The sequence below is a fragment of the Giraffa tippelskirchi genome, chromosome 10 (genome assembly GCF_054371585.1).
Source record: "Giraffa tippelskirchi isolate mGirTip1 chromosome 10, T2T-mGirTip1v1.2.pri, whole genome shotgun sequence".
Classification (NCBI taxonomy): domain Eukaryota; kingdom Metazoa; phylum Chordata; class Mammalia; order Artiodactyla; family Giraffidae; genus Giraffa; species Giraffa tippelskirchi.
Window position 1 is genome coordinate 111,903,260 of NC_137284.1, and position 26,549 is coordinate 111,929,808.

At 40.6% G+C, this 26,549-nt stretch overlaps 2 protein-coding genes across 9 annotated transcripts in view; one reads left to right on the forward strand and one right to left on the reverse strand.

The window, feature by feature from the left end:
• LOC145522474 (uncharacterized) overlaps window positions 1–26,549 on the forward strand; it is a 257,684-nt gene that overhangs the window by 128,769 nt on the left and 102,366 nt on the right. The gene's annotated exons all lie outside the window — the stretch shown is intronic.
• The window catches only part of CHN2 (chimerin 2), a 331,489-nt gene continuing 305,910 nt past the window's right edge, over window positions 971–26,549 (reverse strand). For 3 of the 8 annotated variants that reach the window (XM_081534849.1, XM_081534855.1, XM_081534850.1), the window contains 5 exons: window positions 24,098–24,182; window positions 19,657–19,830; window positions 14,680–14,757; window positions 9,629–9,734; window positions 971–2,774 (listed from right to left, as the gene is read on the reverse strand). In XM_081534849.1, the coding sequence (XP_081390975.1) occupies window positions 2,603–2,774; window positions 9,629–9,734; window positions 14,680–14,757; window positions 19,657–19,830; window positions 24,098–24,182 (615 nt within the window). In that variant the 3' untranslated portion in view covers window positions 971–2,602. Of the gene's footprint in view, window positions 2,775–9,628; window positions 9,735–11,698; window positions 11,837–14,679; window positions 14,758–19,656; window positions 19,831–24,097; window positions 24,183–26,549 lie in introns of all 8 variants that reach the window. The other 5 variants (XM_081534848.1, XM_081534852.1, XM_081534853.1 and 2 more) reach the window with 4 other exon arrangements.

Consider the following 26,549-nt stretch of genomic DNA (forward strand, 5'->3'; position numbering starts at 1 on the left):
CAACAGTGCCTTCTTTCAGGTCTAAGTACTAGAGTTATTCCAAGGGCAGGAATTTCAAGCCAGGTAAGAGGAGCCATGTCAGGCTGCCAGATGGTGGGAAAGATAGGCATGAGTGAGCAGGTTTCAGACTAAAGCAAGGTAGAGGGGATCAGGTGTTGTAATCACACTCAAGAAAAGGAGTCAAGTGACCCTCATTACACATTACAGCCCTGTTATAATAATACCCCTTATGATTACTTGGACTTGAATTTAACCTGGGACAAATCCTTTTCTTTCATGTGTCTTCTTTTCCACCTCATGTTACATCCTTTCCTCTCCTAAGTCATCATTCTTAAAACCCAATCAGAATATTTTCCCCAGTTTTTCAGAGGAGCAAACTCATTCCCAAGGTCATATGCAGCCAATAACAGGCAGGTCCTTGGCAGCTCGGACGGTAAAGAACCTGCCTGCGATGCAGAAGACCCAGGTTTGATCCCTGGGTCAGAAAGATCCCCTGGAGAAGGGAATGGCAACCCACTCCAGTATGCTTGCCTGGAGAATCCCATGGACAGAGCCTGGCAGGCTACAGTCCATGGGGTTGCAAAGAGTTGGACACAACTGAGCGACTAACACTTTCACCTTCTGCTACTCCAACATGAGTCTTTCTGACTCCATTTGTTCTGCCCTCCTGCAGGCAGCCTAGGGTGATCTGCTCTAAACACCACATAACTCAATGAAGGACATAAACACAGTGGGTCTTACAGAAAGGGAAGCTAGAGTATTAGAACCTTAATTGCAAGCAGGCTCCCCAGGAGGAAACTGGAGAAGGGAGTGGGACCAGAGGTGGAGACTCCATGGGATCTTTCTTTTCTTATTGTGTTTTGGCAATGATAGAAACTTTATTGCCTAAAATCCATCTGGGAGCAATATTGTGAATATTCTTTCCCTCCAGCCCCCAACACCAATTTCTTTCGTGTTTTCCCAAATGATAGACAGAGAATTTAATACATTTAATGCTTTTCCTTCCATTTACACTATCATAAATTACAAAGTATTGTTCACTTCACAAAATAAAACCATTTCCAGATAATTTTTTGACAGTATCAAGAAGTACATAAGCTACAACAAACAAACCTGTACAGCTGGGAGGAACGATGCTAGCAGGGACTACGCAGAACCATCCTGACCCCCAAGTGCCAGCAAAGTCCTTTCATACGGCCCTCGGGATTTCCAGAATGACAACTGCACTGCCCTCTCCCCTTTCAGCTCACTTAACACACAGTAATTCTCTTCTGGTCACTCCAAAACAAGACTGCTGAGTTACAACATGAACCATCTCAGATAATCAGAGGAAAAGACATTGTAGTTAGGTTTAAGAAAAACAAATTTAGGTTTACAGTTTTGTGACATTTTAAATATTTCACCTATGTTACAAAATACAGAAATCTTGGTGTGGAAAGCTCATGATAAGATAAATAGAACCAATAAGATAGAACTATAGTCATCAAACCATATTAAATTATCCATCAGAGCTACTTTGATCAAGGAGGTACACATATTCATAAAAACCAAACTTATTCATTCTTTAAAAAATAGGCTTGTTTATAAAACAAAAATGAAAAAATCAACAATGACTCTGCAGGTTCACTTTTCAGAAATACAAACATGGCGAAAATGCAACTTGCCATTAACAGATGAATTCAGAGTGCTTGCCTGAAATGAAGAGGAAAAGTGCTTTATACGTGGCCTAGATATAACCAGTGTTTCCAAATCACTTTATGTAAAATGACCACGTTCTGCATGTTCTGTGATGTACATACATGATATGGAAGTACTATGACCAATTCTGAAACATACTTTGGGATTTCACAAAATTTCTATGGAAAGAAAATTTGTAGATGTGACAGACCATGCTATAATTGCTATAAACATATACTGCACGATAGCAAAATGCCAGTGCTTAACAGCAAAAACGATTAAAAGCAGGGACAGAGGTGGGAGGTGAAATTTCACTGCAAAGCACTGATAAGGACAGAGGTATGTCAAGATAATACTGCATCATGGGAAACTTTCAGGGATCACAGCAAGAAGGCAGGACAAGGTATACAGGGTAATAATCAATGCACTGCATTGAGTTCTATTTGCTAAAATAAAGTAACATTCTTGCAGCTAAAATAAAAATACATCTTACAATATAAGTTTCATTTAACATTTAACATATAGAATTGTCTTCTTTTTGTAAGTGGAAAATGTATAACTGTATCAAGTACCTCTATGAATTAAGTTCCCTTTTATTACTGATAAGACAGAAGTTTAAAAGTCTACACTGTTTTTTTTTAATAAGTTAAAGAAAGATTTATTAATCACTCTTCCAACAAAACAGACAGACATACGAGGCACGGCAAAGACCCGAGGTGAGGACTTTTTCTCGCCCTCATCCTTGCTGTTCTCCTGTGGAGGGGCCAGTGTCTATGAGACACAGTAGCCAACCTGGCAATCCACTGTGGTCCAGGAAATTCCATCACTTGTTTGGAAAACAAATCAAGTGCAAGAGATGTTTTTATTTCTTTAGCTTTATCAACTTAGATGGGGCTGGGGCCACTCAACTCATTTCCCTGGTGAATTAAAACAAAACATCTTCATTTTCTATTAAGATCTGCACAATCAGCTTTTGGTACCGCATGTCATGGAGGGTGGTGAGGGTGCTGTCCTCAGGAGATCTCATCAGGGTGGGACCAAACACGATCCCCAGATTTTCAGCATTCATGAAATTGTCCTTTTCATTCATAGTCACCCTGCAAGACAAACATACACAGAGAGATGTTATACAGATTCAAGGGTGTATTTGTGTACTGATTATGAACATTGGCCCCTGAGAGCTTCTCTGGTTTGGGAATTTGCAAAAGAAAATGGAGGACTGGTATTATAGAGAAGTATTTTTTAAAAGGTAATTTTTGGATTTTCTTGAAGAGATTTCTAGTCTTTCCCATTCTATTGTTTTCCTCTATTTCTTTGCATTGATCACTGAGGAAGGCTTTCTTATCTCTCCTTGCTATACTTTGGAACTCTTCATTCAGATTCTTATATCTTTCCTTTTCTCCTTTGCCTTTAGCTTCTCTTCTTTTCTCAGCTATTTATAAGGCCTCCTCATACAACCATTTTGCCTTTTTGCGTTTCTTTTTCTTGGGGATGGTCTTGATCACTGCCTCCTGTACAATGTCACAAACATCCGTCCATAGTTCTTCAGACACTCTATCAGATCTAATCCCTTGAATCTAACAGAAGCAGAAAATACTAAGAAGAGGTGGCAAGAATACACAGAAGAAAATACAAAAAAGATCTTCATGATCTAGATAACCATGATGGTGTGATCGTTGGACTAGAGCCAGACATCCTGGAATGCAAAGTCAAGTGGGCCTTAGGAAGCATCAATATGAACAAAGCTAGTGGAGGTGATGGAATTTCAGTTGAGCTATTTCAAATCCTAAAAGATGATGCTGTGAAAGTGCTGCACTCAATATGCCAGCAAATTTGGAAAACTCAGCAGTGGCCACAGGACTGGAAAAGGTCAGTTTTCATTCCAATTCCAAAGAAAGGCAATGCCAAAGAATGTTCAAACGACCACACAACTGCACTCATCTTACACGCTAGTAAAGTAATGTTCAAAATTCTCCAAGCCAGGCTTCAACAGTATGTGAACCATGAACTTTCAGATGTTCAAGCTGGTTTTAGAAAAGGCAGAGGAACCAGAGATCAAATTGCCTACATCTGTTGGATCATAGAAAAAGCAAGAGAATTCTGGAAAAACATCTACTTCTGCTTTATCAACTATGCCAAAGCCTTTGACAGTGACTGGATCACAACAAACTGTGGAAAATTCTGAAAGCGATGGGAATTCTAGACCACCTGACCTGTCTCCTGAGAAATCTGTATGCAGGTCAAGAAACAACATTTAGAACCAGACATGGAAAAATGGGCTGGTTCCAAATTGCGAAAGGAGTAAGTCAAGGCTGTATATTTGTCACCCTGCTTATTTAACTTATATGCAGAGTATATCATGAGAAATGCTGGGCTGGATGAAGCACAAGCTGGAATCAACATTGCCGGGAGAAATATCAATAACCTCAGATATGCAAATGAAACAACCCTTATGGCAGAAAGTGAAGAACTAAAGAGTCTATTGTTGAAAGTGAAAGAGGAGAGTGAAAAAGCTGGCTTAAAACTCAACAGTCAGAAAACTAAGATCATAGCATGTGGTCCCATCACTTCATGGCAAATAGATGGGGAAACAGGGCTGACTTTATTTTTGGGGGCTTGAAAATCACTGCAGATGGTGACTGCAGTTATGAAATTAAAAAATGCTTGCTCCTTGGAAGAAAAGCTATGACAAGCATAGTCAGCATATTAAAAAGCAGAGACATTACTTTGTCAACAAAGGTCTGTCTAGTGAAAGCTATGGTTTTTCCAGTAGTTGTGTATGGATACGAGAGTTGGACTATAAAGAAAGCTGAGCACTGAAGAACTGACGCTTTTGAACTGTGGTGTTGAAGACTCTTGAGAGTCCCTTGGACTGCAAGGAGATCAAACTAGTCAATCCTAAAGGCAATCAGTCCTGAATATTCATTGGAAGGACTGATGCTGAAGCTGAAACTTCAATACTTTGGTCACTTGATGCTAAGAACTGACTCATTAGAAAAGACCCTGATGCTGGGCAAGAGTGAAGGCAGGAGGAGAAGGGGATGACAGAGGATGAGATGATTGGATGGCATCACCAATTCAACGTATATGAGTTTGAGCAAGTTCTGGGAGTTGGTGATGGACAGGGAAGCCTAGTATGCTGCAGTCCATGGGGTCACAAAGAGTCAGACATGACTGGGCGACTGAACTGAACTGAATTTTCAGATTAATTTTTTAGATACTGACATTGTCTTCAGCCCACAGAAGTGAACTACTAAGTGAATCTGGTATAGACACACTTTTGAACACTATAAAATCAGTCCTTCTTACTAAATAAACATGGAACTCTCATTAAGGGAATATTAGCTTGAAGGGGCAGTAAAGATTATTAGGTAGCCCATAATGCATACAGATTTAGTCTAGACTTGTATGACTGTCTTTATCTCCCTCTTCTTGCTTTCTACTGGTCTGTATGCTGGAGGCTTGTATGGCTGTCTTCATTTCCCTCTTCTTGCTATTCACTGGTCTGTATGCTGGCAAACCAGGAAGCTGAGGGCAGATTGCCTGCCTGCTGGCAGGGCTACTGCCTGGGGAGAAAGGTCAAAGCATTGTCACGGGACAAGAGAATGCCTGGAATGTGGCCAAGTGGGAAAGCAGTTAGACATTATTTTTAGTTCCCACAGGATGAGGTCTGGAGCAGTAATTGTTATTGGAATTGAAAATCATCATCTCATTACTAATCATTAGAGAAATGCAAATCAAAAGTACAATGAGGTATCGCCTCACCAGTCAGAATGGCCATGATCAAAAAATCTATAAACAAAAAATGCTGGAGAGGGTGTGGAGAAAGGGAACTCTCCTACACTATTGATGGGATTGTAAATTGGTACAACCATTGTGGAGAATAGTATGGAGGTTCCTTAAAAAACAAATATAGAACTACCATATGACCCAGCAGTCCCACTCTTGGGCATACAGCTGAAGAAAACTCTAATTTGAAAAAATAAATGCATGCCAATTGTTCACTACAGCACTACTTACAACCGCCAAGACATGGAAGCAATCTAAATGTCCATCAACAGAGGAGTGGATAAAGGAGATGTGGTACATATACACAATGGAATATGTGTATATGTTGCCATTCCCTTCTCCAGGGAATCTTTCCAAGCCAGGGGACAGAACCTGGGTCTTTTGCATTGCAGGCAGATTCTTTACCATCTGAGCCACCAGGGATCCTAATGGAATATTACTCAGCTGTAAAAGGGAATGAAATAACGCCATTTGCAGCAGCAAGGATGGACCTAGAGACTGTCATACTGAGTAAGTCAGACAGAGAAAGGCAAATACCATATATCACTTATATATGGAATCTTAAAAAAAAAAAAAGTACAAATGAACTTATTTACAAAACAGAGTCACAGATGTAGAAAACAAAATTTACGGTTACCTGGGAGAAACGGGGGTAGGGTGGGATAAACTTGGAGACTGGGCTTGACATACACATAGTACTATATATAAAACAGATAAATAGTAAGGACCTACTATATAGCAGAGGGAAATCTATTCAGCACTCTGTAATGGCCTATATGGGAAAAGAATCTATAAAAGAGTGGATATTTGCTTGTGTATAACTGATTCACTTTGCTGTACAGCAGAAACTAACAAAACATAAATCAACTATACTCCAATAAAATTATTTTAAAAACACCCAAATAAGAAATGCAAAGCCTTTAAACATGAAGTTCAAACTCCAAAGTTGACTTAAAATCTTCCTAAGTAGAATAAAATTATGATCTCTCAGATTCTTGCTTTAAGGAATTAAGGTTTTAGGATGTTCATAATAGATCTAAAGGGTAGTACATTCTTCAAAGAAGAGCAAAATCAGATTGACATATGTTTAAGTTTTTTACAGAAAGCTATCCCTTTGTGTTTATTCTCTTAAAGCTAATTAAGACTAGCTGTGTGTGCGTGGATGCCAAGTTGCTTCAGTTGTGTCCAACTCTTTGCAACCCCATGGACTATAGGCATCCAGGCTCCTCTGTCTATGAGATTATCCAGGCAAGAATACTGGAGTAGGTTGCCATGTCAGCTTTGCAATGTGAAGGTAATGAAGCTGAATTGACCTTCCTAAGACTAGCCATCTAGCATTATTTTAGAAAGGTCAACTCAGTTTGCATTACCTTCACATTGCAAAGTTAAGAGGGAGGTAAGAAAGAGAATATTCTTTTCTTTTTTTTTAAAATAAATTTATTTATTTTAGTTGGGGGCTAATTACTTTACAATATTGTAGTGGTTTTTGCCATACATTGACATGAATCAGCCATGGGTTTACATGTGTTCCCCATCCTGAACCCCCCTCTCACCTCCCTCCCCATCCCATCCCTCTGGGTCATCCCATTGCCCCAGCCCTGAGCATTTGTCTCATGCATTGAACCCGGAATGGTGTTCTGTTTCACATACGATAATATACATGTTTCAATGCTATTCTCTCAGAACGTCCCACCCTCACCTTCTCCCTCAAAATCCATAAGACTGTTCTATGCATCTGTGTCTCTTATTCTGTCTCGCATATAGGGTTATCGTTACCATCTTTTAATTTTCAAACTACTCATACTTCTCCATCAAGTCAGGCACCACACCTGACCAGACAAGATGGGTAGCAACCCCTCTATAGTAAAAATACTAAATAATTGGCATTTAAGACTCAACTGAGATGTGTCAGCACTTTTTTACTTTGCCTTTCAAAGTATCACAATTGGACACTGAAAGAAATAACTTATAGCTAATTAAAAGGCAGACTGACATTCAAACCTATTTTTTAATCCAAAATTTAGTTGTACTCTTAAATTCAATAAATTAATCAAAATGAGACTCTTCTAAGATAACTGTTACATTTCTGATCACCTTGAATATGAACAAGAGTATTTATATGTTTTAAAGGTAGAAAAATTAAAACCTCAATGCATTAGTGTTTCTATAGTTTTCTCAACTTGTTTCCTTTCACTTACTTACTGAATTGATCTATAAATTGGTCAGTATAGATTTTTTATTTTTTGGTTTATTTTATCTAAAAATGGGCTGCTACCATCTATCCCCCCAAAACACACAGGAAGGCACATCTCAAATACCAATATATTGACCTCACAAGTACAGGGAAGGAAAGAGATCCATGGTTTAGGTAAAAGAGTCTGGAACCAGAGACTCCAGAGTATTGTAAACAGCCATCTCTATCTCACATGCCCTCACACAAATAACCCAGTGTGTAGCCCCCTGTGGCAGGCAGCCTCTGAGATGGCCCCCAGTGAGCTCTGTCTTCTGGAATCCAGACCCTGCTGTAACTCCTTCCCCGAGAGTAAGGGTCCCTGACCTCCAGGATCTAATAATGCCTGATGATCTGAGGTGGAGCTGATATAATAATAATAGAAATAAGTGAAAGTGAAAGTTGCCCAGTCATCTCCAACTCTTTGTGAGTCCATGGAATTCTCCAGGTGAGAATACTGACGTGGGTAGCCTTTCCCTTCTCCAGGGGCTCTTCCCAACCCAGGGACTGAACCCAAGTCTTCTGCATTGTAGGTGGATTTTTTTACCAGCTGAGCCACAAGGGAATTCCAAGAATACTGGAGTGGGTAGCCTATATCCCTTCTCTGGTGGATCTTCCTGACCCAGGAATCGAACCAGGCTCTCCTGCATTGCAGGTGATTCTTTAACAATTGAGTTATCAGAGAAGAACAATAGAAATAAAGTACACAATAAATATAATCTGCTTGAATCATCCCCAAACCATCCCCCAAACCCTGGTCCATGGAAATATTGTCTTCGAGGAAACTGGTCCCTGGTGCCAAAAAGGCTGGTGACTACTGCCCTAGAGCATGAGCTAGACCTAGTGACTTGCTTCCAACACATAGAGTAATAGCAAGAGCAGTGGGGTATGGCTTCTGAGATTAGGTTACAGAAAGACTGTCTTCCATCGTGGGTGCCTTGCTTGCTTGCTGTAAGAGAAGCTAGCTGCCATGTAGGGAGCTGCCTATGGGAAGACCCATATGATAGGAAACAGAGTTCCTGTCCTGAGAACAGTCAGCAAGTGACACCTGCAGGCTAGTTGTGTCTAAGGAACTGAATCCTGCCAAAGACCACGTGAGTGAGCTTGGAAGTGGACGCTTCCCTACTTGAGTCTTGCAGCCTGGCTGTCAGTTTGACTGCAGCCTCATTATTAACCTTGAACCAAAGGCACCCAGCAAAAGCCACCTGGATTCCTGTCCACAGAGACTATGCAATAATAAACATTTACAGTTTCAAGCCACTACGTTTGGGGACAATCTGTTAGTCAGTGGGAGGAAATGACAACCCATTCCAGTATTCTTGCCTGAAGAATCCTATGTACAGAGGAGCCTGGTGGGCTGTCCATGGGGTTGCAGAGATTTGGACATGACTGAGCACATGCACAAGACAGATAATTAATACATCAAATGAAACAAGAGATCAGGGTGGAAATCTGCTTGCCCAGAAAGAAGGCAGCTCAGGTGTCTGGGTTTAGGGTGGGCAAAAGGAGGAAGGACAGAACATAGAGTTCAAGGCTTTGTGGGAGGAGGGTGCAGACGCAGGGGCAGCGTAGACACATGGTTAAGACAGATTAAGGGCTATGGGTCCAACTGGGTTTCCATCCTGGCTTTACCTCACCTCTCTGCATCAGTTGTGTGATGTCCCTAAGCTTCAGAAGTACTCTCTGTAACATGAGGCCCCTAACCGTACCCACCTCAGAGAGAGGACACATCTAAAGTGCAGGGAGCAGCTCCTGCCACAGAGTGAGTGTCTAGGGTTATCAATGGAGCTGGCCTGGAGAAGGTAACCTAATTCACTTAAAAGGAGGATCTGTCCACTCAGTGGGTTGGGGAGGTTGTGCACTTTTCCTAATTATCAACTGCACAGGGCAGATAGAGTGTGCGGAGGCAGCACCGAGGAGGTGTCAGCTTACTTCTTGAGGTGGATCATCAGGTATCGGAGGGTCTCATAGTGGGCAGGAGGAAGCAGCATCAGCACTTCATGGACCGCTTCCAGCCTCTCATCCGCATTGGAGATTTCTGTGAAGATCATACATAATGAATATCAGTGCAGTGTTGAAACATTAAAGATTTCAGAAAAACTACAAGAAGTTTGGTTTGTTCAGGCTACAGATGAAGGGGATGTCTAATAATATTTCACTTAAAGTGATCCATTTGTTCATGTCTTATCTTATTCCAGAAAGGGTTTGAGGCTGGGAGCCACATGTGTATCGAATATCCACTGGCTGCATGGCAGGAGGCTGCCTGTGGTCCTTGCCCTCTAGGAATCTGCAGCCTTGTAGATACTTACTGGTGGCACATGCACAGACTGTGCTTTGCCCATCTTCTGAACACTGGATTTGCTAGAAACTATGACCGGCTTTAATTTAAACTGGACCACACTTGGGAGCTTTCTCTTGAAATTGTCTACCAAATCTTTTCTTGGCAGGCATAACTGAATCCACTTTATAATGCAAGGGCACTGGCAGGTGAGCCAGCCAATTCAGGCTGCACTATTGGCACTTTTTGTCAAATGTTGGCATGGTGAACCCCAGGGTGCTGTCCAGGTTAGGAAGTAGATAGTAGGCATGTTAACAATGGGAGGAAGCATGTATGCTTCTGTTTTCAGGACTCTGATAGGTATTGGCAGCCATTCAAAGAAAGCTCTCCTGGTCATTCCTCCTGGGGCAGAGGGTACCTGCTGTCAGAACCTTCCCCACAAGACCACTGGGATCCAGGAAAGAATGCTCTTACCAGGGAGTATAGCCACAGCTCATCTGGAAAATACACCCTGAGCAATTCCAGTCTGCCCACATTTCTCCCCATCAGGTATCTTGTTACTATATTTAGCAACATATACCTTTAAAGACTATAATTTTTAATAAAAACTTGCTCAAAGTGTGCTTGACTTCTGTGTCATGCATTCTAGCAGCTTAATCTCCCCTTCCTCACTACAGTCCTAGACAAAGTGTAATGCAATTCCCCCACCCCCAACACACACAGGCACACACACACACGTCCTCTCACTATAGTCCTGGACAAGGTGTAATGCAATTCCCCTCACCCCCAACACACACACACACACACACGTCCTCTCACTACAGTCCTGGATGAAGTGTAATGCAATTCCCCCCACCCCCAACACACACACACACACGTCCTCTCACTACAGTCTTGGATGAAGTGTAATGCAATTCTCCCCACCCCCAACACACACACACACACACACACACACACACACACACACACACACGTCCTCTCACTACAGTCCTGGACGAAGTGTAATGCAATTCCCCCCACCCCCAACATACACACACACGTCCTCTCACCTGACAGCACTGACTCAAGTGCCAAACCCTGAAGGAGCAGCTCTGGGCTGATGGAAGAATAATCCTAATGTTCCATTTCTGGACCTGTGAGCTCAGCCCTCTAAGCTTAGTTTACCTCCTCCATAAAATGGGATTACAATATTTGCCTCATCAGGTAGATGTAAAGGTTAAAAAAGGAGATGTTGGTTAGAGTTCCAGGATAGTACTTGACACAGTATCTTCTTGGCCTTCTTACTAATTTTTAACAGCATCAATGTGTGCTAATTTGGGGTATGACTTTAATCAATTAGCAAGGGGATTCTGCTTAATAGATGAAAGTAGTTCATCTATACAGCCCTCACTGAAGAATATCTGATTGCTTAATAGAAAAGCATTTTACTTTCAACATATAACAGAGTAAATCTGGCTGTGCTGGTTTCCAGCATAGAAGAAACAGTGGGGAGAGACAGAACTGCCTGGTACCCAGCATCAGCCGAGTAGAATTGGCTTGGTACTGGTTCCACCCAGCTAGTGTACTATGTCTGGTTTTCTATTAACTGTACCATTGTGCCCTCACTTGGCAAAGCAAGTCCTCATGCAATAATTTAATCAAGTTCTGAGTTTTCGTTTTCTTGAAGTCAAAAGCATCACACTTAAAAATTTGGTGCCATTAAAAAATCAGTTCTCAATACTTACTTGCTGCTTCTATAAATTTGGAATAGGTATCATAGGTGATGACAGGAATGGGTAAGTCTCTGAAATACAGTTTAAGGGCTCCAGTGATGATGTTTATGTCTGGATAGATGTTGGCAGATATATCTGCCTTTTCACCATCTGAAAAACAATCAATGATCCAATTCTTAATTAGGATCTTATTTAACCAAGTTAAACCGTGCCCAGAAAGAAAAAAAAAAAGATCCAACAATGAATGTTCCCTTACAAGTCTCAGCTGACTCCTTTGGCATCTAGTGACATGGAGATGCAGGAAGTAACAAAAAGAAGTTTGGTAAGAGGGATTTTGGGTCTGAGGGTAAGTACAGCCAAAAAAGTAGTGAAATAGACTTAAAATAGTTCTTTGGGTGTCAGCCCCTGGTAATTTGCTAAATAGAAGTCTAGCACAGTAATTTATATTCTAGACACAAAGCTTATAATAGGATAACAATCTAATTTGAAATTATAAAATCAAGAATCTAATATAGTATTCTTTGGATTTGGATTTGAAGATCACATACATAAAATAAATTGAATATCTTCAGGTTCTAATGTTTCTTTCAGGCTTACCAAAGTTTCTTTTCACTTGATTATTCCTTTCTTAATCCATAAGAGTTTAATCTGGGAAACTTAAACCTTCCCTCATGTGTAGGTAATGTTATATTTCTTACTGTTTTTTTCAATCTTTCTGAAGACATATTTTGACTTTTTGTTTTTACCATTAGTAGATATCAGTCCAATTTAACTGTCACAATCTATAAAATTTTTTCAATCATATAGGGACTATTAGCATTATCTTTTATATAGAGAATTGAAAGAAAGAACAAATGTCTCAGCAAATTTGGTTCTGAGGATTAAAAAGCTCTTAATGTACAGAAAACAGTAAGAGTATAGCAGATAGGCCATCTGATCGCATTATTTATGTATTTAACAAATAATTACTGAGAATCTACCATGGGCCAGGCACTGTTAAGCCCTAATGAATTAAAGAAGAAAAGACATAAATTTGTCCCTCAGTATCCATGGGGGATTGGTTCTAGGAACTCCCCACCACATGGGTACCAAAGTCCATGGATGCTCAAGTCCCTTATATAAAATGGCTTAGTATGTGCATATAACCTATGTATATTCTCCTATATACTTTAAATCATCTCTACATTATGTATAATACCTATTACAATGTAAATGCTATGTAAATAATATTAATGCAATGTTAATGCTACGTAAATAGTTGCCAGCTTGTGGCAAGTTCAAGTGTTGCTTTTTGGAACTTTCTGGAATTAAAAAACATATTTTTGATCCACAATTGGTTGAATCTACCAATATGGAACCTGCAGATGCAGAAGGCCATTTGTTGTACTTTTGTTCAAATAACTCTGGTTAGATTGGAAGTCAGGCATGAAGCTCAACAACTGCGAGGAAATGGGAAGACAGCTCTGCTGGAGAAATGTGGAGACATGGAGGGGGACTGAGGAAAAGGAAATGGAATTCTTAGGTCAATGTGGGGTGGTCAGGGAGAAGTCATGAAAAGGGAGGACCTAAGCTGACATCCGACTGATAAAACAATTAAGTGTTTGCCAGGCAGAATTGTAAACACATTCTAGATGGAGAGAGCAAGGTGACCCCAGGTGCTTGTCCATGAAGAAAGGTGGGAAGTACTTCAGTATTGCTAGGGTACAAAGTCTATAGAGAGGAGGTTGTAGCTATGAGCAGGCAGACAGATCATCAAAGACCTCATCTACTACTCAACAGAGCAGAGGACCTATCCAGTAGGCCAGAGGTTCCATCTCTGATTGGCTGTACCAGAATTATTTGGATCATTCAAAGGAAATACAGATTCTTAGGCGCACTCAGCTTCCTGAATGAGTTCCCAGGGTGGACCCTGCTGATCTGTATTTTTAGTAAGTTCCCTAGTTAGCTAATAATATCTGACCTAAGCGAGAGTATGGCCTGGAGGACAGTTTGGCACAGTCATAAAGAAGAAAAGGAGTTACCTCCTAAACCTCCCCTAGCTCAGTGCCATGGGTACCCCCATCCCTATGCTCTCCTCTTTGGAGCTCTGGGAGAAGGAGAAGAGTCAATGGGATCTGAGATGGAGGATGCAGAAGGTACCATGTGCCATGGTGCCATGTGATACATCATAAATGTTGGGCAACAAAGTCAAGAAGCTTAATGGCACCAAAGGCTGTCTGATCATTCAAGTAGTATTTTAAACTCACTTCTCCATGTGGTCAACCGTCCATGACTTTTTAAAAAACACTTTACCCAGAGACAGAGAAGGCAATGGCACCCCACTCCAGTACTCTTGCCTGGAAAATCCCATGGACGGAGGAGCCTGGTAGGCTACAGTCCATGGGGTCACTAACAGTCGGACACGACTGAGCGACTTCACTTTCACTTTTCCCTTTCATGCACTGGAGAAAGAAATGGCAACCCACTCCAGTATTCTTGCTTGGAGAATCCTAGGGATGGCGGAGCCTGGTGAGCTGCCGTCTATGGGGTCGCACAGAGTCAGACACGACTGAAGCGACTTAGCATAGCATAGCATAGCATTACCCAGAGAAGCAGAGAACTATGAGAGAACTATGGATTATAAAACATTACTTCCTGGCTTCCTAAAGAACAGTTCTTAGTAGCTCTAAAACCCCATTTCCATTATGAATAAAACTGGTTCCAAAAGAGAAGATGTTAAGGATAAATCATTTAGCACTCAATAAAGTGCAAGTCTGGGGCTTCCTTGGTGGCTCAGATGGTAAAGAATCTGCCTGCAATGCAGGAGACCCGGGTTAGGTCCCTGGGTTGGGAAGATCTCCTGGAGAAGGGAACGGCTACCCACTCCAGTATTCTTGCCTAGGAAATCCCATGGACAGAGAAGCCAGGTGGGCTACAGTCCATGGGATCTGCCCATGAATAGTCAAACACAACTGAGCAACTAACACATACATACATACAAAGGGCAAGCCTACCTCTGTCAAATGCCATTTTGACGTCTTCGATGTGTTCTGTGAACCCGGAGACTCTATAAAGGCCTTCTGACTTTAATCCTGTAAAAAAGGAGACAGATTTTAACTATAGCTTCCTAAAGCACCTAAAAAAGAATATAATTTCCTATCTACACTGCATGCTATCAGGAAATGAGCAAATGTAGTCAGTGCTCTTATTAGGGGCTTCCCCCATGGCTCAGTGGTAAAGAATCTGCTGCCAATGCAGGAGACACAGGTTTGATCCCTGGGTCAGGGAGATCCCATGAAGGGGGAAATGGCAACCTACTCCAGTGTTCTTGCCTGAGAAATTCCATGGACAGAGGAGCCTGGCAGGCAACAGTCCATGGGGTTACAAAGAGTCAGATATGACTGAGTGAGAAACAAATGCACACAAGCACGCTCTTATATATTACACATTATCACATCAGAACTTGAACTTGTCCATCTCAGTTTCTGCACATCTGTCTTCTTGCTTGTGTGGCAGTGGAGACCTCAGGGTCTGGTATCCCTCCTGCCTGGCTCTGCAAAGTGAACCCATGATTAAGATTCTCATCAGTCATGATGTCCTGCTTCCTTTGTTCATCTGACAGTGGATGAAACTTGACTTCAGCAAACTATTTTTTCCCCAGCATCATCTCTATCCATATGCCATACTGCATGTAGCACGGTGCTCAGTACACAAGTATGCATATGTGTGGTACATCTTATCCTGATTTTACTAGAACTATCCAAATTTTATAACCTATGTGTTTATCATAATCATGACAATATGTTAAATGTTTAACTACATATGATTGATTTAATTGGTATACCTTCAAATGAATGATTATACAATAGATGCAGGAAAATAAAATTCTAATGAATGAGTCTGGAAACTTGATCACTGTATATTTAGGGTAAGAAAAAGATGTGGGTGCAGCTCCTAGACCTTAATGATTTGTTAGGATATTTCAAAGTATCAGAAAGGAAAGAGGATAAGATTTCAGACCTCGTATATCAAAAACCAGCTGCTATCAAACTATAGCTACAGTCATAATAAGCAAGCAAACAGTTTCTACTGCTACTGCAGTACAGTCTGTCAAGCAATGTAACTAAAGTACATTTCTGTTTTTCATGTAGACTATCCGCCATATATAAAAGTTGGCACTGGATCTGCTAAAGCTCCAATACCTTGGCTACCTGATGCAAAGAGCTGGCTCTTTGGAAAAGACCCCAATGCTGGGAAAGATTGAATGCAAAAGCAGAAGAAGGTGGCAGAGAATGACATGTTTAGATAGCATCACCGACTCAATGGACATGAATTTGAGCAAACTCTGGGAGATAGTAAGGACACTATAGTGAGCCTGGCCTATTGAAGTCCATGGGGTCATGAAGAGTTGGACATGACTTAGCAACTTAACAAAAGCAACATTAGGTCTGCATCAGAGACAGCAAATGCATGGCACAGATACTGCCCCTCCTCTCTCCTATGTCTATCAGAGACACTCTTCATTGACCTCAGCTTTCTCTCCTACTGAGCCCCACTCAGATTCAGAATTTGTCTCAGGACAGTTGTCTAGGGTGTCACTAGTGATCAACTGAATTGACCCATGAGATGAGACGTGGTTCTAGTTGGTGGTGTATTAAGCATGCTTTGGTCCAGTTGTAACCCACCTTGCAACACCCACCCTGTGGTGAGTACACAGTGGCACTTGGGAGCACAGTGCAGTGGACACTAACCCTGCCTTTTGATAGAAGAGGTTACAGGGAAGGTCTTACTGAGGAACTGCCTTTAAGGAAGTCATGGGACTTCCCTGGCGGTCCAGTGGTTAAGACTCCGCCTTCCAGTAGGTTGTGGGTTCCATCTCTGGTCAGGGAGCTGAGATCCCATATGCCTCGTGGCCAAAAAACCAGAACATAAAACAGAAGCAATGTTGTAACAAAGTCAATAAAGATGATAGAAATGGTCCATAGTAACAATAAATAAATAAATAAATAGAGGAAGTCATGAGGGATGGGCTGGACTTTGCCAGAGTTAGCAGAGGCTGCCGCCTCCCTTTCAATAGTAATTCTCCCTTCCTCTGCTGTGATGAAACCTTTGGTTTTTTAGAACAACACTCATTGCAGAGGCCATTAAATCCTGGCCAATGTGAAGAGAGCAGAAGTGATGCGTACAGTGCTGCCCGTGGACTTGAAGGGCATGCCCTTTTGCTCTTGGCTGGAATGCAGATGAGATGGTGATAACCATCTGGGCTATAGAGAGGAGGGCAGCACTCAGAGATGATGGGGTAATGAGCTGGGAGCCTGAATTCCTGCCTCTGGGCAGCTGCCCCACCAGCCCTGGACTGCTGCTGGAGAGAGAGGTTTCCATCTTGTTAATGTCATTATTAGTTGGGGTCTCTGTGATGGCATGGAGAAGGCCTGGAAAATCCCATGGATGGAGGAGCCTGATAGGCTGCAGTCCATGGGATCGCTAAGAGTCGGACACGACTGAGCGACTTCACTTTCACTTTTCACTTTCATGCATTGGAGAAGGAAATGGCAACCCACTCCAGTATTGTTGCCTGGAGAATCCCAGGGACGGGGGAGCCTGGTGGGCTGCCGTCTATGGGGTCGCACAGAGTCGGACACGACTGAAGTGACTTAGCAGCAGCAGCAGCAGCTGTGATAGCATGAAAGCATCTGGGTTAAGCACATTGGTCAGACACACAGATTTGGAGGTAGAGTTAAGGGATTGGGTCATACCAGGTAAAAAAGAAATAACACAGTTAAGTCTTATATGTTGGGCCCTGTACGGGGCTAGTTATCTAGATCAACCCCTTATGAGGTACAAGTGATTCTGTTCACTTTGAAGATGAAAGAAAAGAAAGTGAAAGTGTTAGTCACTCAGTTGTGTTTGACTCCTTGAGACCTCATGTACAGTAGCCTGCCAGGCTCCTCTGTTTGTGGAATTCTTCAGGCAAGAATACAGGAGTGAGTTGCCGTTTCCTTCTCCAAAGAATCTTCCCAACCCAGGGATCATACTGTCTGAGCCATCATGGAAGCATGAATCAATCAGCTTATGAACTACAACTGATTCTGTTCACTTTGTAGATGAGGAGATAGATATTCAAGTGGAGTAAGTAACTTGCCCAAGGTCATACTGTAGCTGATATGAGAAATGGTTGGGTATCTAACTTCAAGTTCATGATCTTTTCACTCTGCCACATTATGCAGAAACAAATGGCCATAAAGGCATCTGGAGAACAATAAGAAATTGGCTATGGATTGAAGATGGGATAAGATGTTGGCAGTGGTGGCAATGAAGCTGGAAATGGAAGCGTCACATGAATTTCTTCCAGCCCATTCTCTGGTTTCTGCTCACATGCATGGGACCCTAATGCCTGTAGCTCCAGTCCCTTTGCTGTGACTCCTAGCACAAATTCCTAACTTGTGTTGTTCTAGCTCTTATACTAGACATGCTTAGTGCTGTGTTTTCTGTGGACGCATTAGACATCAGATGTGGTAGTAACTTGTCTCCAGTTGTTAGTAGTCTCTGATGAGGATCACCATGGGATGATCCCAGCTTCTTCAGAGAAGCGCAGGTCCTGATGGTGAGCTCTGGAGAGGCTGATTATCTGACCCTCTGGGGTAGCAGAACCCTTGAAACAGCAGTACCCAGGGCTGCTCTTCCCAGCCACTCATCCAGAGTCAGGGCACCCTCTCAACTTGTACCCACCTCAGCCCTGCATCAAGAACTCACCAGATCCCAAAGCCCCTACTCAACTCTAACAGACCCAGCAGGCAAAAGGCAGGAGGTATTTCTTACAATCTGAGATGAAATGAGCGAGTCTTAAGGGAACAGATTAGCTGTAGTTTTCATCCTGCATGGAAGAGGGAATCATTTCTTATCTCTAAAAGGTTTGGGAAAACAAGTTATAATATCATCTTTTGTTTTGGAAAGAATGGGATAATTGGCAAATGCATAAATACCTGTAGCATATAGTAAGCCAATTTGGACACAACAATGGTACTAGCTATAGTAGGGTACATACATGGCAACACTTGTAAAAGCCTTTCCAATTACCCAAATTACATCCAACAATCCAAATTCTCTCCAACCAGACTATAACCACCATATCACTGAACATTTTGATACTGCTGCTGCTGCTGCTAAATCGCTTCAGTCGTGTCCGACTCTGTGTGACCCCATAGATGGCAGCCCACCAGGCTCCACTGTCCCTGGAATTTTCCAGGCAAGACTACTGGAGTGGGTTGCCATTGCCTTCTCTTTGATACTGAAAAGTGGCCAAACAAAGCTCAAATAAAGGAAAGATGACTCAAGCATAATATAAAGAATCTTTTCTTTGAAATGTTCCCATCTTCCTTATATTCTCAGTTTTTGGTGGATGGATCTTTCAATCTTTTAGCTTTCCTCTTTGAAATAAACAGAACCAATACCAGGAATAAATTTCTATGTGATAGAAAATACATGTGTTGACCAGTAACTTTTTAACTTTTTTAAAAAGAAGCATTTTTAAAGACATGATTTAGACCTCACCTCTGCCATAAACCCTTTCTGAACTCTCAGATAAGATTAAAATGTCCTTCTTTGTGACTCCATGGTGTTTTGAATACACGTACTCACAGCATTTACTTAGCACGCATGCATGTATGCACTCATAGATTTATTTATTTGCACCCCTGATTCTGTATACTATGCTATGAATTTCTTAAAGGCATGAACTATAACTTTTATGTCCCCAGTGTGTAGTACATAATGAATTCTTGGCAAGCATGTATTTAATGCATGCATGCATGGTTTTTGTATGAAACAGAAATTGATGTCATTGGTTGGATTTAGTGTGTGTGTGTGTGTTTGCGCACGCAGACCATTTCCCTGAGATCAATAGTGGAGAGTCAATTTAACAATTATAAGAATAAAGTCTCCTTGACAATGCTAAAAAGAAAGTCACTATAATAAGGAGTTTTTTTCCAAACCTCTTGCTTCAATTTCCCGAATGCAGATGTCTACCACCATGGGTCTCTGTGTGTTGTGAGCCTTCACAAGTGTCGTGAGGTCACAGCAGTACACCTTCTTGATCCTCTTGAGATCAGGTTGGCAGTCGTTGGGAACGTGCTTGGAACACTGCTTGTGTACGTTCAATCCACAGTCTGTAAAAAGAGCAGCCACATTAGTCTTGCCTGGCCGTTTTGTAAAAGTTCAACACAAATTATATGTTACCAAAATTAAAAAAGGAAAATACCCCCAGGGCTTGCTGTATCTCTTGGGAACATCCATGTCACTTAGAAGTGATGCTGTTCACAAGATGAGTATGAAATCTATCTGTACTCATGAAACTTAAATAATTCCATTTTTCTCAATAAGCCTTCTCTTATTGAGAAGGAAAGAGACATCTCACAGAGACAGTTTTGGTAATTAGGTTGTTCGTATGCTTTTTTTCCCTTCTGGGACTGGAACCTTTGGGTCTGTTTGAGGACTTTTGGGTTTAGATTCCCAGAGCAAATCATGTCCCATAAAGGGCACCTAGGACTTCTGCTAGGGTGTTTCCCTTGACTTTGTGACACTCCTTTTGTGGAAGACATGATTACCCTATCTGTAGGAATCTCTCATCTTTGGTCTGAGACCTCCATGACCATTGGCATACTCGTCTGCTTTCTTGGAGAACTGCCCATACTTTCCACTCCTGTCTTCTTTGCTGGGCAGTTTGAGTAGACCATTTTCCTTTCTACTTGCCTTATTTTGACACCTGTGAGTGGAAATACTGTCTAACTGGACACTGGTGGGAGGACTCAAGAGTTTACAATTTAGAACAATGCCATGTAATGTGATGATGAGAGTAATTATTTATAAAGCTCATATCAAGATCCAAAGCTGAAAAGGTGCTTTTAAGTTCAGTGCATATACTAAAAGCCTTATTAGCAGTTGGTATCCACTGATGGAATTTCTCTAACAATAACAAGGCACAGTCTACATTCTGGAAAATAAAAATTTAATGCTGAAGATGTTCAAAGTTGACTTGGTGTCTATTCAAAATACCTTCTCATATTGTTTTCATAGGTGTAAAGCATAATAATAAAATCATTTTTATATTTTATATATATTATAAACACATGATAGTGAATATTATAATGTTGCTGTTTTTAAAAAAGCAGTTAACCACACCAAGGATTTGAGAGGATACAAACTTTTGCAAAATCATCAATAAACGATTTTTGTCATTATATGCTTTTCATGTCATGTTTTACTGGGTGAATTCTCTCTGTCTATCCCTTTCTAAAAACAAAACCACTTCTAATTATCTTTATCAACATGAGAACTTTAACAAAGCTCAAGTAAATGTCAGTAACATTTGATCTACTGAATATAAATATTGGAGAACTGAACTAAATAGAATTAGCTGGTTTTCCTGTTTGAATAATGATAGCATCTACTCCTAGGGTTATCATGAGGATTAAATAAGTTAATATATGTAAAGTCTGAAGTGTGGGGAGTGCTACATGAGAGTCAAATAGAAGAAACAGCAAATATGGTAATAGAAAATACAAGGATGCCCGCCTAGCCACTTTTAAGTGATTTTATTTGTCTTTTTTACTAACTGAATTCTTACAAATTTCATTTAAAACATTTTTTAAATTATGGTAAAATATACATAAAGTTCACCATCTTAACCATTTAAGTATACAGTTCAGTGGCATTAAGTACCTTCACCCTATTTACAAACATCACTATCTCCAAACCTTTTTTATCTTTCTAAACAGAAACTCTGTACCCATGAAACAATAACTCCTGGGGCCTTCTTCCTCTCGAGCCTGTCAACGATATTCTTCCTTCTGCGTCTATCAATCTGACTGCTTTAGATATCTCATATAAGTGGAATCATATAGTATTTGTCCTTTTGTGACTGCCTCATTTCACTTAGTACAATGTCCTGAAGGTTCATTCATGTTGTAGTTTAAGATAGAATTTCCTGAAGAACATTGCATTTGAGGCTGAATATTATTCCACTGTACATATGTACCACATTTTGTCTATCTGCTCATCCACTGATGGGTACTTGGGTTGTTTCAACCTTTTGGCTATTGTGAGCAATGTTGTTGTCAATATGGGTGTACCAATATTTGTTCAATCCTTTCTGTTCTTTTGGGTATATACCCAGAAGTGGAAATGCTGGATTATATAATTCTATTTTTAATTTCTTTATAAACTTCATTTTAAGGTCTGAAATGACAGTGTTTTTATGTAGAGTTAAATACTGATATTTTATTAAAATGAAGATGTTTTATAACAAATACAGAAATACTCAGTTTTTGCAAACTAATACAATTCTGTATGCTATAAAGTGTAGTTAATTTTTAAAACACTTGAAATATGTAAAATATTGAGAGGCAATGATGGATCTACCAAACATTTAATGGTCTGTTTTCAGTTTTCCTGCTGCTCAGAGGAAGTATGAGGTTAAGCAGTGGTCATTGGAGAATAGTAACATAGCTTTAGAATATGTTTTATTAAAAAAAAGAAAATCCAAACCCTCTTATCCCAGAGAAAGTTGCTGTTCACAGCTAATTTGAATCCCAGAGTTTTGCTCTCATAATATTGACTTTGGACCAATTTCCTGCTGAAATTGGATAATACAAGCAATTAGGGATATTTTTGGTGGGTATAATCTAAACAGGTTGAATTAATGAACACTGAGTAAAGCAGATATTTGAACACTTTGCTCAGTGGTTGAGCTGTAAGATACTCTGTAGCTCTTCATGACTAAGCTTTTTGGTGTCTCTGGAACACTTCTGGAGAGTCTGTCTCCAAACTATGTTTCCTGCTTGCCTCATAGATCTGGGGTGGGGACAGGTAGAGTAACCGGCCTATATGAGCACTCCTGGACCATCCAGGTACCACCACCAGTGACTGCTGCATCTGTATAGAAGTGGAAATAGCCCTTTCCAGGCAGAGGAAGGATTTAAAGTTGCATGATCTTGTGAACCAAAGTGGGCAGCATGGGGAAATAGATCATCTTTTTTTATTTTTAAAATTTTTATTGAAGTATAGCTGATTTATAATGTGTTAGTTTCAGGTATATAGCAAAGTGATTCAGATATTGTTTCCAGATTTTATATACATATATATATATATATACACATCTTTTCCAGATTCTTTTCCCATAGAGGTTATTACAGAAGACTGAGTGGAGTTCCCTGTGCTGTACAGTAGGTCCTTGTTGTTTATTTTATATATAGAAATGTGTATATGTTACTCCCAAATTCCTACTTTATCCCTCTGTTCCTACCTCTCCCCTCTGGTAACCATAAGTTTGTTTTCTATGTCTGTGAGTCTGTTTCTGTTTTGTAAATAAGTTCAAGTGTGGGAAATAGATCATCTTAATGTTGTGTCATTAGCTTATTTTATTTTAAATGCTTCACACAAATTGTTTCTTTAAAATCATACTCTAGCAAGAAACAAATCAGTTAAGCTATCAGTGGAAACCCAATCAATATATCACAGGAGGCTGTTCTTGCTCCTAGCCAGAAGTGTTTGCCAGAAAAAGCCTGGCGTGATGAATTAGGAAGCCTGGTTACACATTAATTTGGCAATTCTTTTCTGTGTTGTTAGATGTATCTTAATAAGATGTGTTGTGTGTGCTTAGCAATGGGTGTATGCATCCAGTTCTAGGTGGAAAAACACCTAGGGTTTCAAAGTACTTTGAAAATATGTGATATGCAATCAACATGTGTATTTTCACTGCTAATTTGATGGCAGAAAAATACTGGACTTGGGCTCTGGAGTCAAATCAAAGTTCCACCACTTCCTATGTGGCCAAGGGCAATGAACAATTATCAGTAAGGCTCAGTTTCTTCATCTATTTAATGGGGAGAATAATTGCATCTCCCCCAAGGTTTGGGGCTAAAGTCCATGGGGTTGCAAAGAGTTGGACATGATTGAACGACTGATCATGCAAGGTTTGTTGGTAAGGCTAAATGATATGATGAATAGAAAGTGTTAGCTCAGTGCTTGGTATGGGGTAATTGTTCACTTATATTATTATTTTTATGCCCTGCTTTTTGTAGTAAATCAGGGAAGGGAAAGAACTGTGACTTTTCTACCTGTGCAATTCCATTGGAATCGAGTTTCTTTTTCTTTTAAGGATAACTACCTATTTGGGGTGGCAGGTAGACGCCTAAGAAAATAGACTCGCTTGGATTTTTTTTTTTCTTTTCTTGCATAAATGTGAGATATTCCTTCTCATTCTAGCAAACACCTAGAACAGTTTCTCCATTAAGCACAGAGATGCCTCGAGTCTTCCAGAAAGCTAGACTTTTGAGCTAATCTGGGCCTATTTCCCAGCTCTGAAAAGATGTCCTTCATGTAAGCATGATGACACTTTATGTAAATGGAAAAGGAGAAAGAAAGTTCCATGTCTACCTGAGCACCGGACCCCTTGGGCAATGAGCCCCCACATGAAGTTGGCACAGTATTCACACCAGTGCGGGCCTCGGAAAGTGTGGACCTGTGAGCCAAAACGAAGAAAAGTGTCAGAAAATTCAGTCACTCAGAGGCAGATGGCCTTGGACATAAATGACATCAAGAAACAAATGCCTGTATGGGAGTAAGCATCCCTCTCTGGGCTTTTTCTTTCCAGTGATGTTGAGTTGCAAACAGACCTGGAGAAAACAGAGATGCACTTTGATTTCTCAAAAGTCTCCACTGAGCCTCATGCCCCAAGATAGAGCCAAAAAGGAATGTGGAGAAATGGTAAAATTACAGGACCGTGCCATCAGCTAAGGAACGAGACACTCACTACATCTAAAAAAGCACTACATGGACAAACTGAAGATAGCCTGAGCTGGTCGCTATAACTTGCATTTAGCTCAGCAAGTTCTGGAAGGCAGAACTCAGTTACTGTGGCCTTTTGACCAAAGTTGTCTATCTAGTGAAGTAGGAAATGGCAACCTACTCCAGTATTCTAGCCTGGAAAATTCCATGGACAGAGGAGCCTGGCAGGCTACAGTTCAGTCCAGACGGTTGCCAAGAGTCAGAAGCGACTTAGCATGCATGCATGCATAGGATAATTACAAGGTTCAAAGGCTTTAAGTCACTTCCAAAAGATGGTTGGATGGGATCACTGACTCAACGGACATGAATTTGAGCAAACTCCGGGAGTTAGTGAAGGACAGGGAAGCCTAGTGTGCTGCAGTTCATGGGGTCGCAAAGAGTCGGACACAACATAGCAATTGAACAACAACAACAAGAAAAGGCTTTAAAAAAAGGTAGAGGAGACTTCCATGGTGGTTCACTGGTTACGACTCTGTGTTTGCAATGCAAGGGGCATAGGTTCAATCCCTGGTCAGGGAACTAAGATCTCGCACGCCACATGGTGTGGCCAGAACAAAACAAAACAAAACAAAGGAGGGAGTTGACTTTGAAAATGAAGGCCACCCCATGTAGCCTCTGAGTGTGTAAGTTGAAAGTTCCTTCTGATTGGCCAGAGTGCCAGTCTCGCTGGTTGGTGCCCAACTCAGTTGTTAAATATTTTGAAAAAATCATGATGTAAAGATGGTCTTATTTCTAATTATTTACATACAACCTCCTGTGACAGGACTATGTATTAAGTCATGATTTAACACCAAAACAGAACAAAACAAAAATATATGTTCTCTGGCACCAGTAAGCATCAAGAAACAGAGTCAGGGGATGCCTTGAAAGCAAATGCGGTTGTGGTTGAGCCAGAAACCATCACAGGTAGTCTATCTAGGGGCACATATATCAATGTGAAGAGGTTTGGAATTTTTATAAAATTAAAATATCATGAGACTGTATGGTTTCTATAAGGACTTTCAAAGTTTTAAACCTCCATTAACAAGTAAAAGACATGCAGACAATATTATTATTTTTTTTTTTTGAGACTAGGAGGCCCGAACAGGCCTACATAGTCAAGATGACAACTACAGTCACGATTTGCGAAGATGCTCATCAGAGCTCTACTTCAGAAAAAATAGCATCACTTGGAGATCTTCATTTATTTACATATGCTAGTAATTGGGTGCATATAAAGTGACAAACAAAACAGACTTTGTTCTCTCTTAATGGCACTGACAGATTTGTCAGGGGAGAGAAAGTGATCAATTAGCCAATCAAAAAAAGAAACTTCTGACCATGGTTTTTATGCAATAAAACTATGTTATAAGAGTCTTTTGGCATTTCAGTTTATCACATGCAAACTGCCCCCCATTATACTATTTCTGCTTTGAAACATGATAGGGGAAAAGAAAAACCTCTCAGTATTGTTTTGACTAAAATGGAGAATCGTGCTGCAAGGAAATGACACCAAGATATGACAAAGCACCCCTTGTTGGAATGCAGAGACTATCTGAGGGAGTGCTTGCATTCTCTCGGAGCCAAAATACATGATTCATTGAGAGGCCCACTCACATGAAACGTGGTTCTAAAAGAATTCCTCATGAAAGTGTCCTACTGAAAGCTGAACAGTTTACAAATTAAGCAATCAAAGGCTTCTTAATATTTTAGTAGAGATGCTCTAAAGCACCAGTCCTTTTTGGTACCAGGGACCAGTTTTATGGAAGACAATTTTTCCACAGACTCACAGGGGATGGTTCCAGGATGATTCAAGTGCATTACATTTATTGTGCACTTTATTTCTATTATTATTATGTCAGCTTCACCTCAGATCATCAGGCATTAGATCCTGGAGGTGAGGGACTCCTGCTGGTTAATTAAGGCAACAAAGTTGATTGCTCACATACTATTGAAATTGCAAGGTTGATAAAATAATATGTAAAATAATATATCTCAAAAAGAAAGAAAAGAAAAAAAAAGGCATGGAAAAGATTATAAAAGAAAGAATGAGGCTGGTACT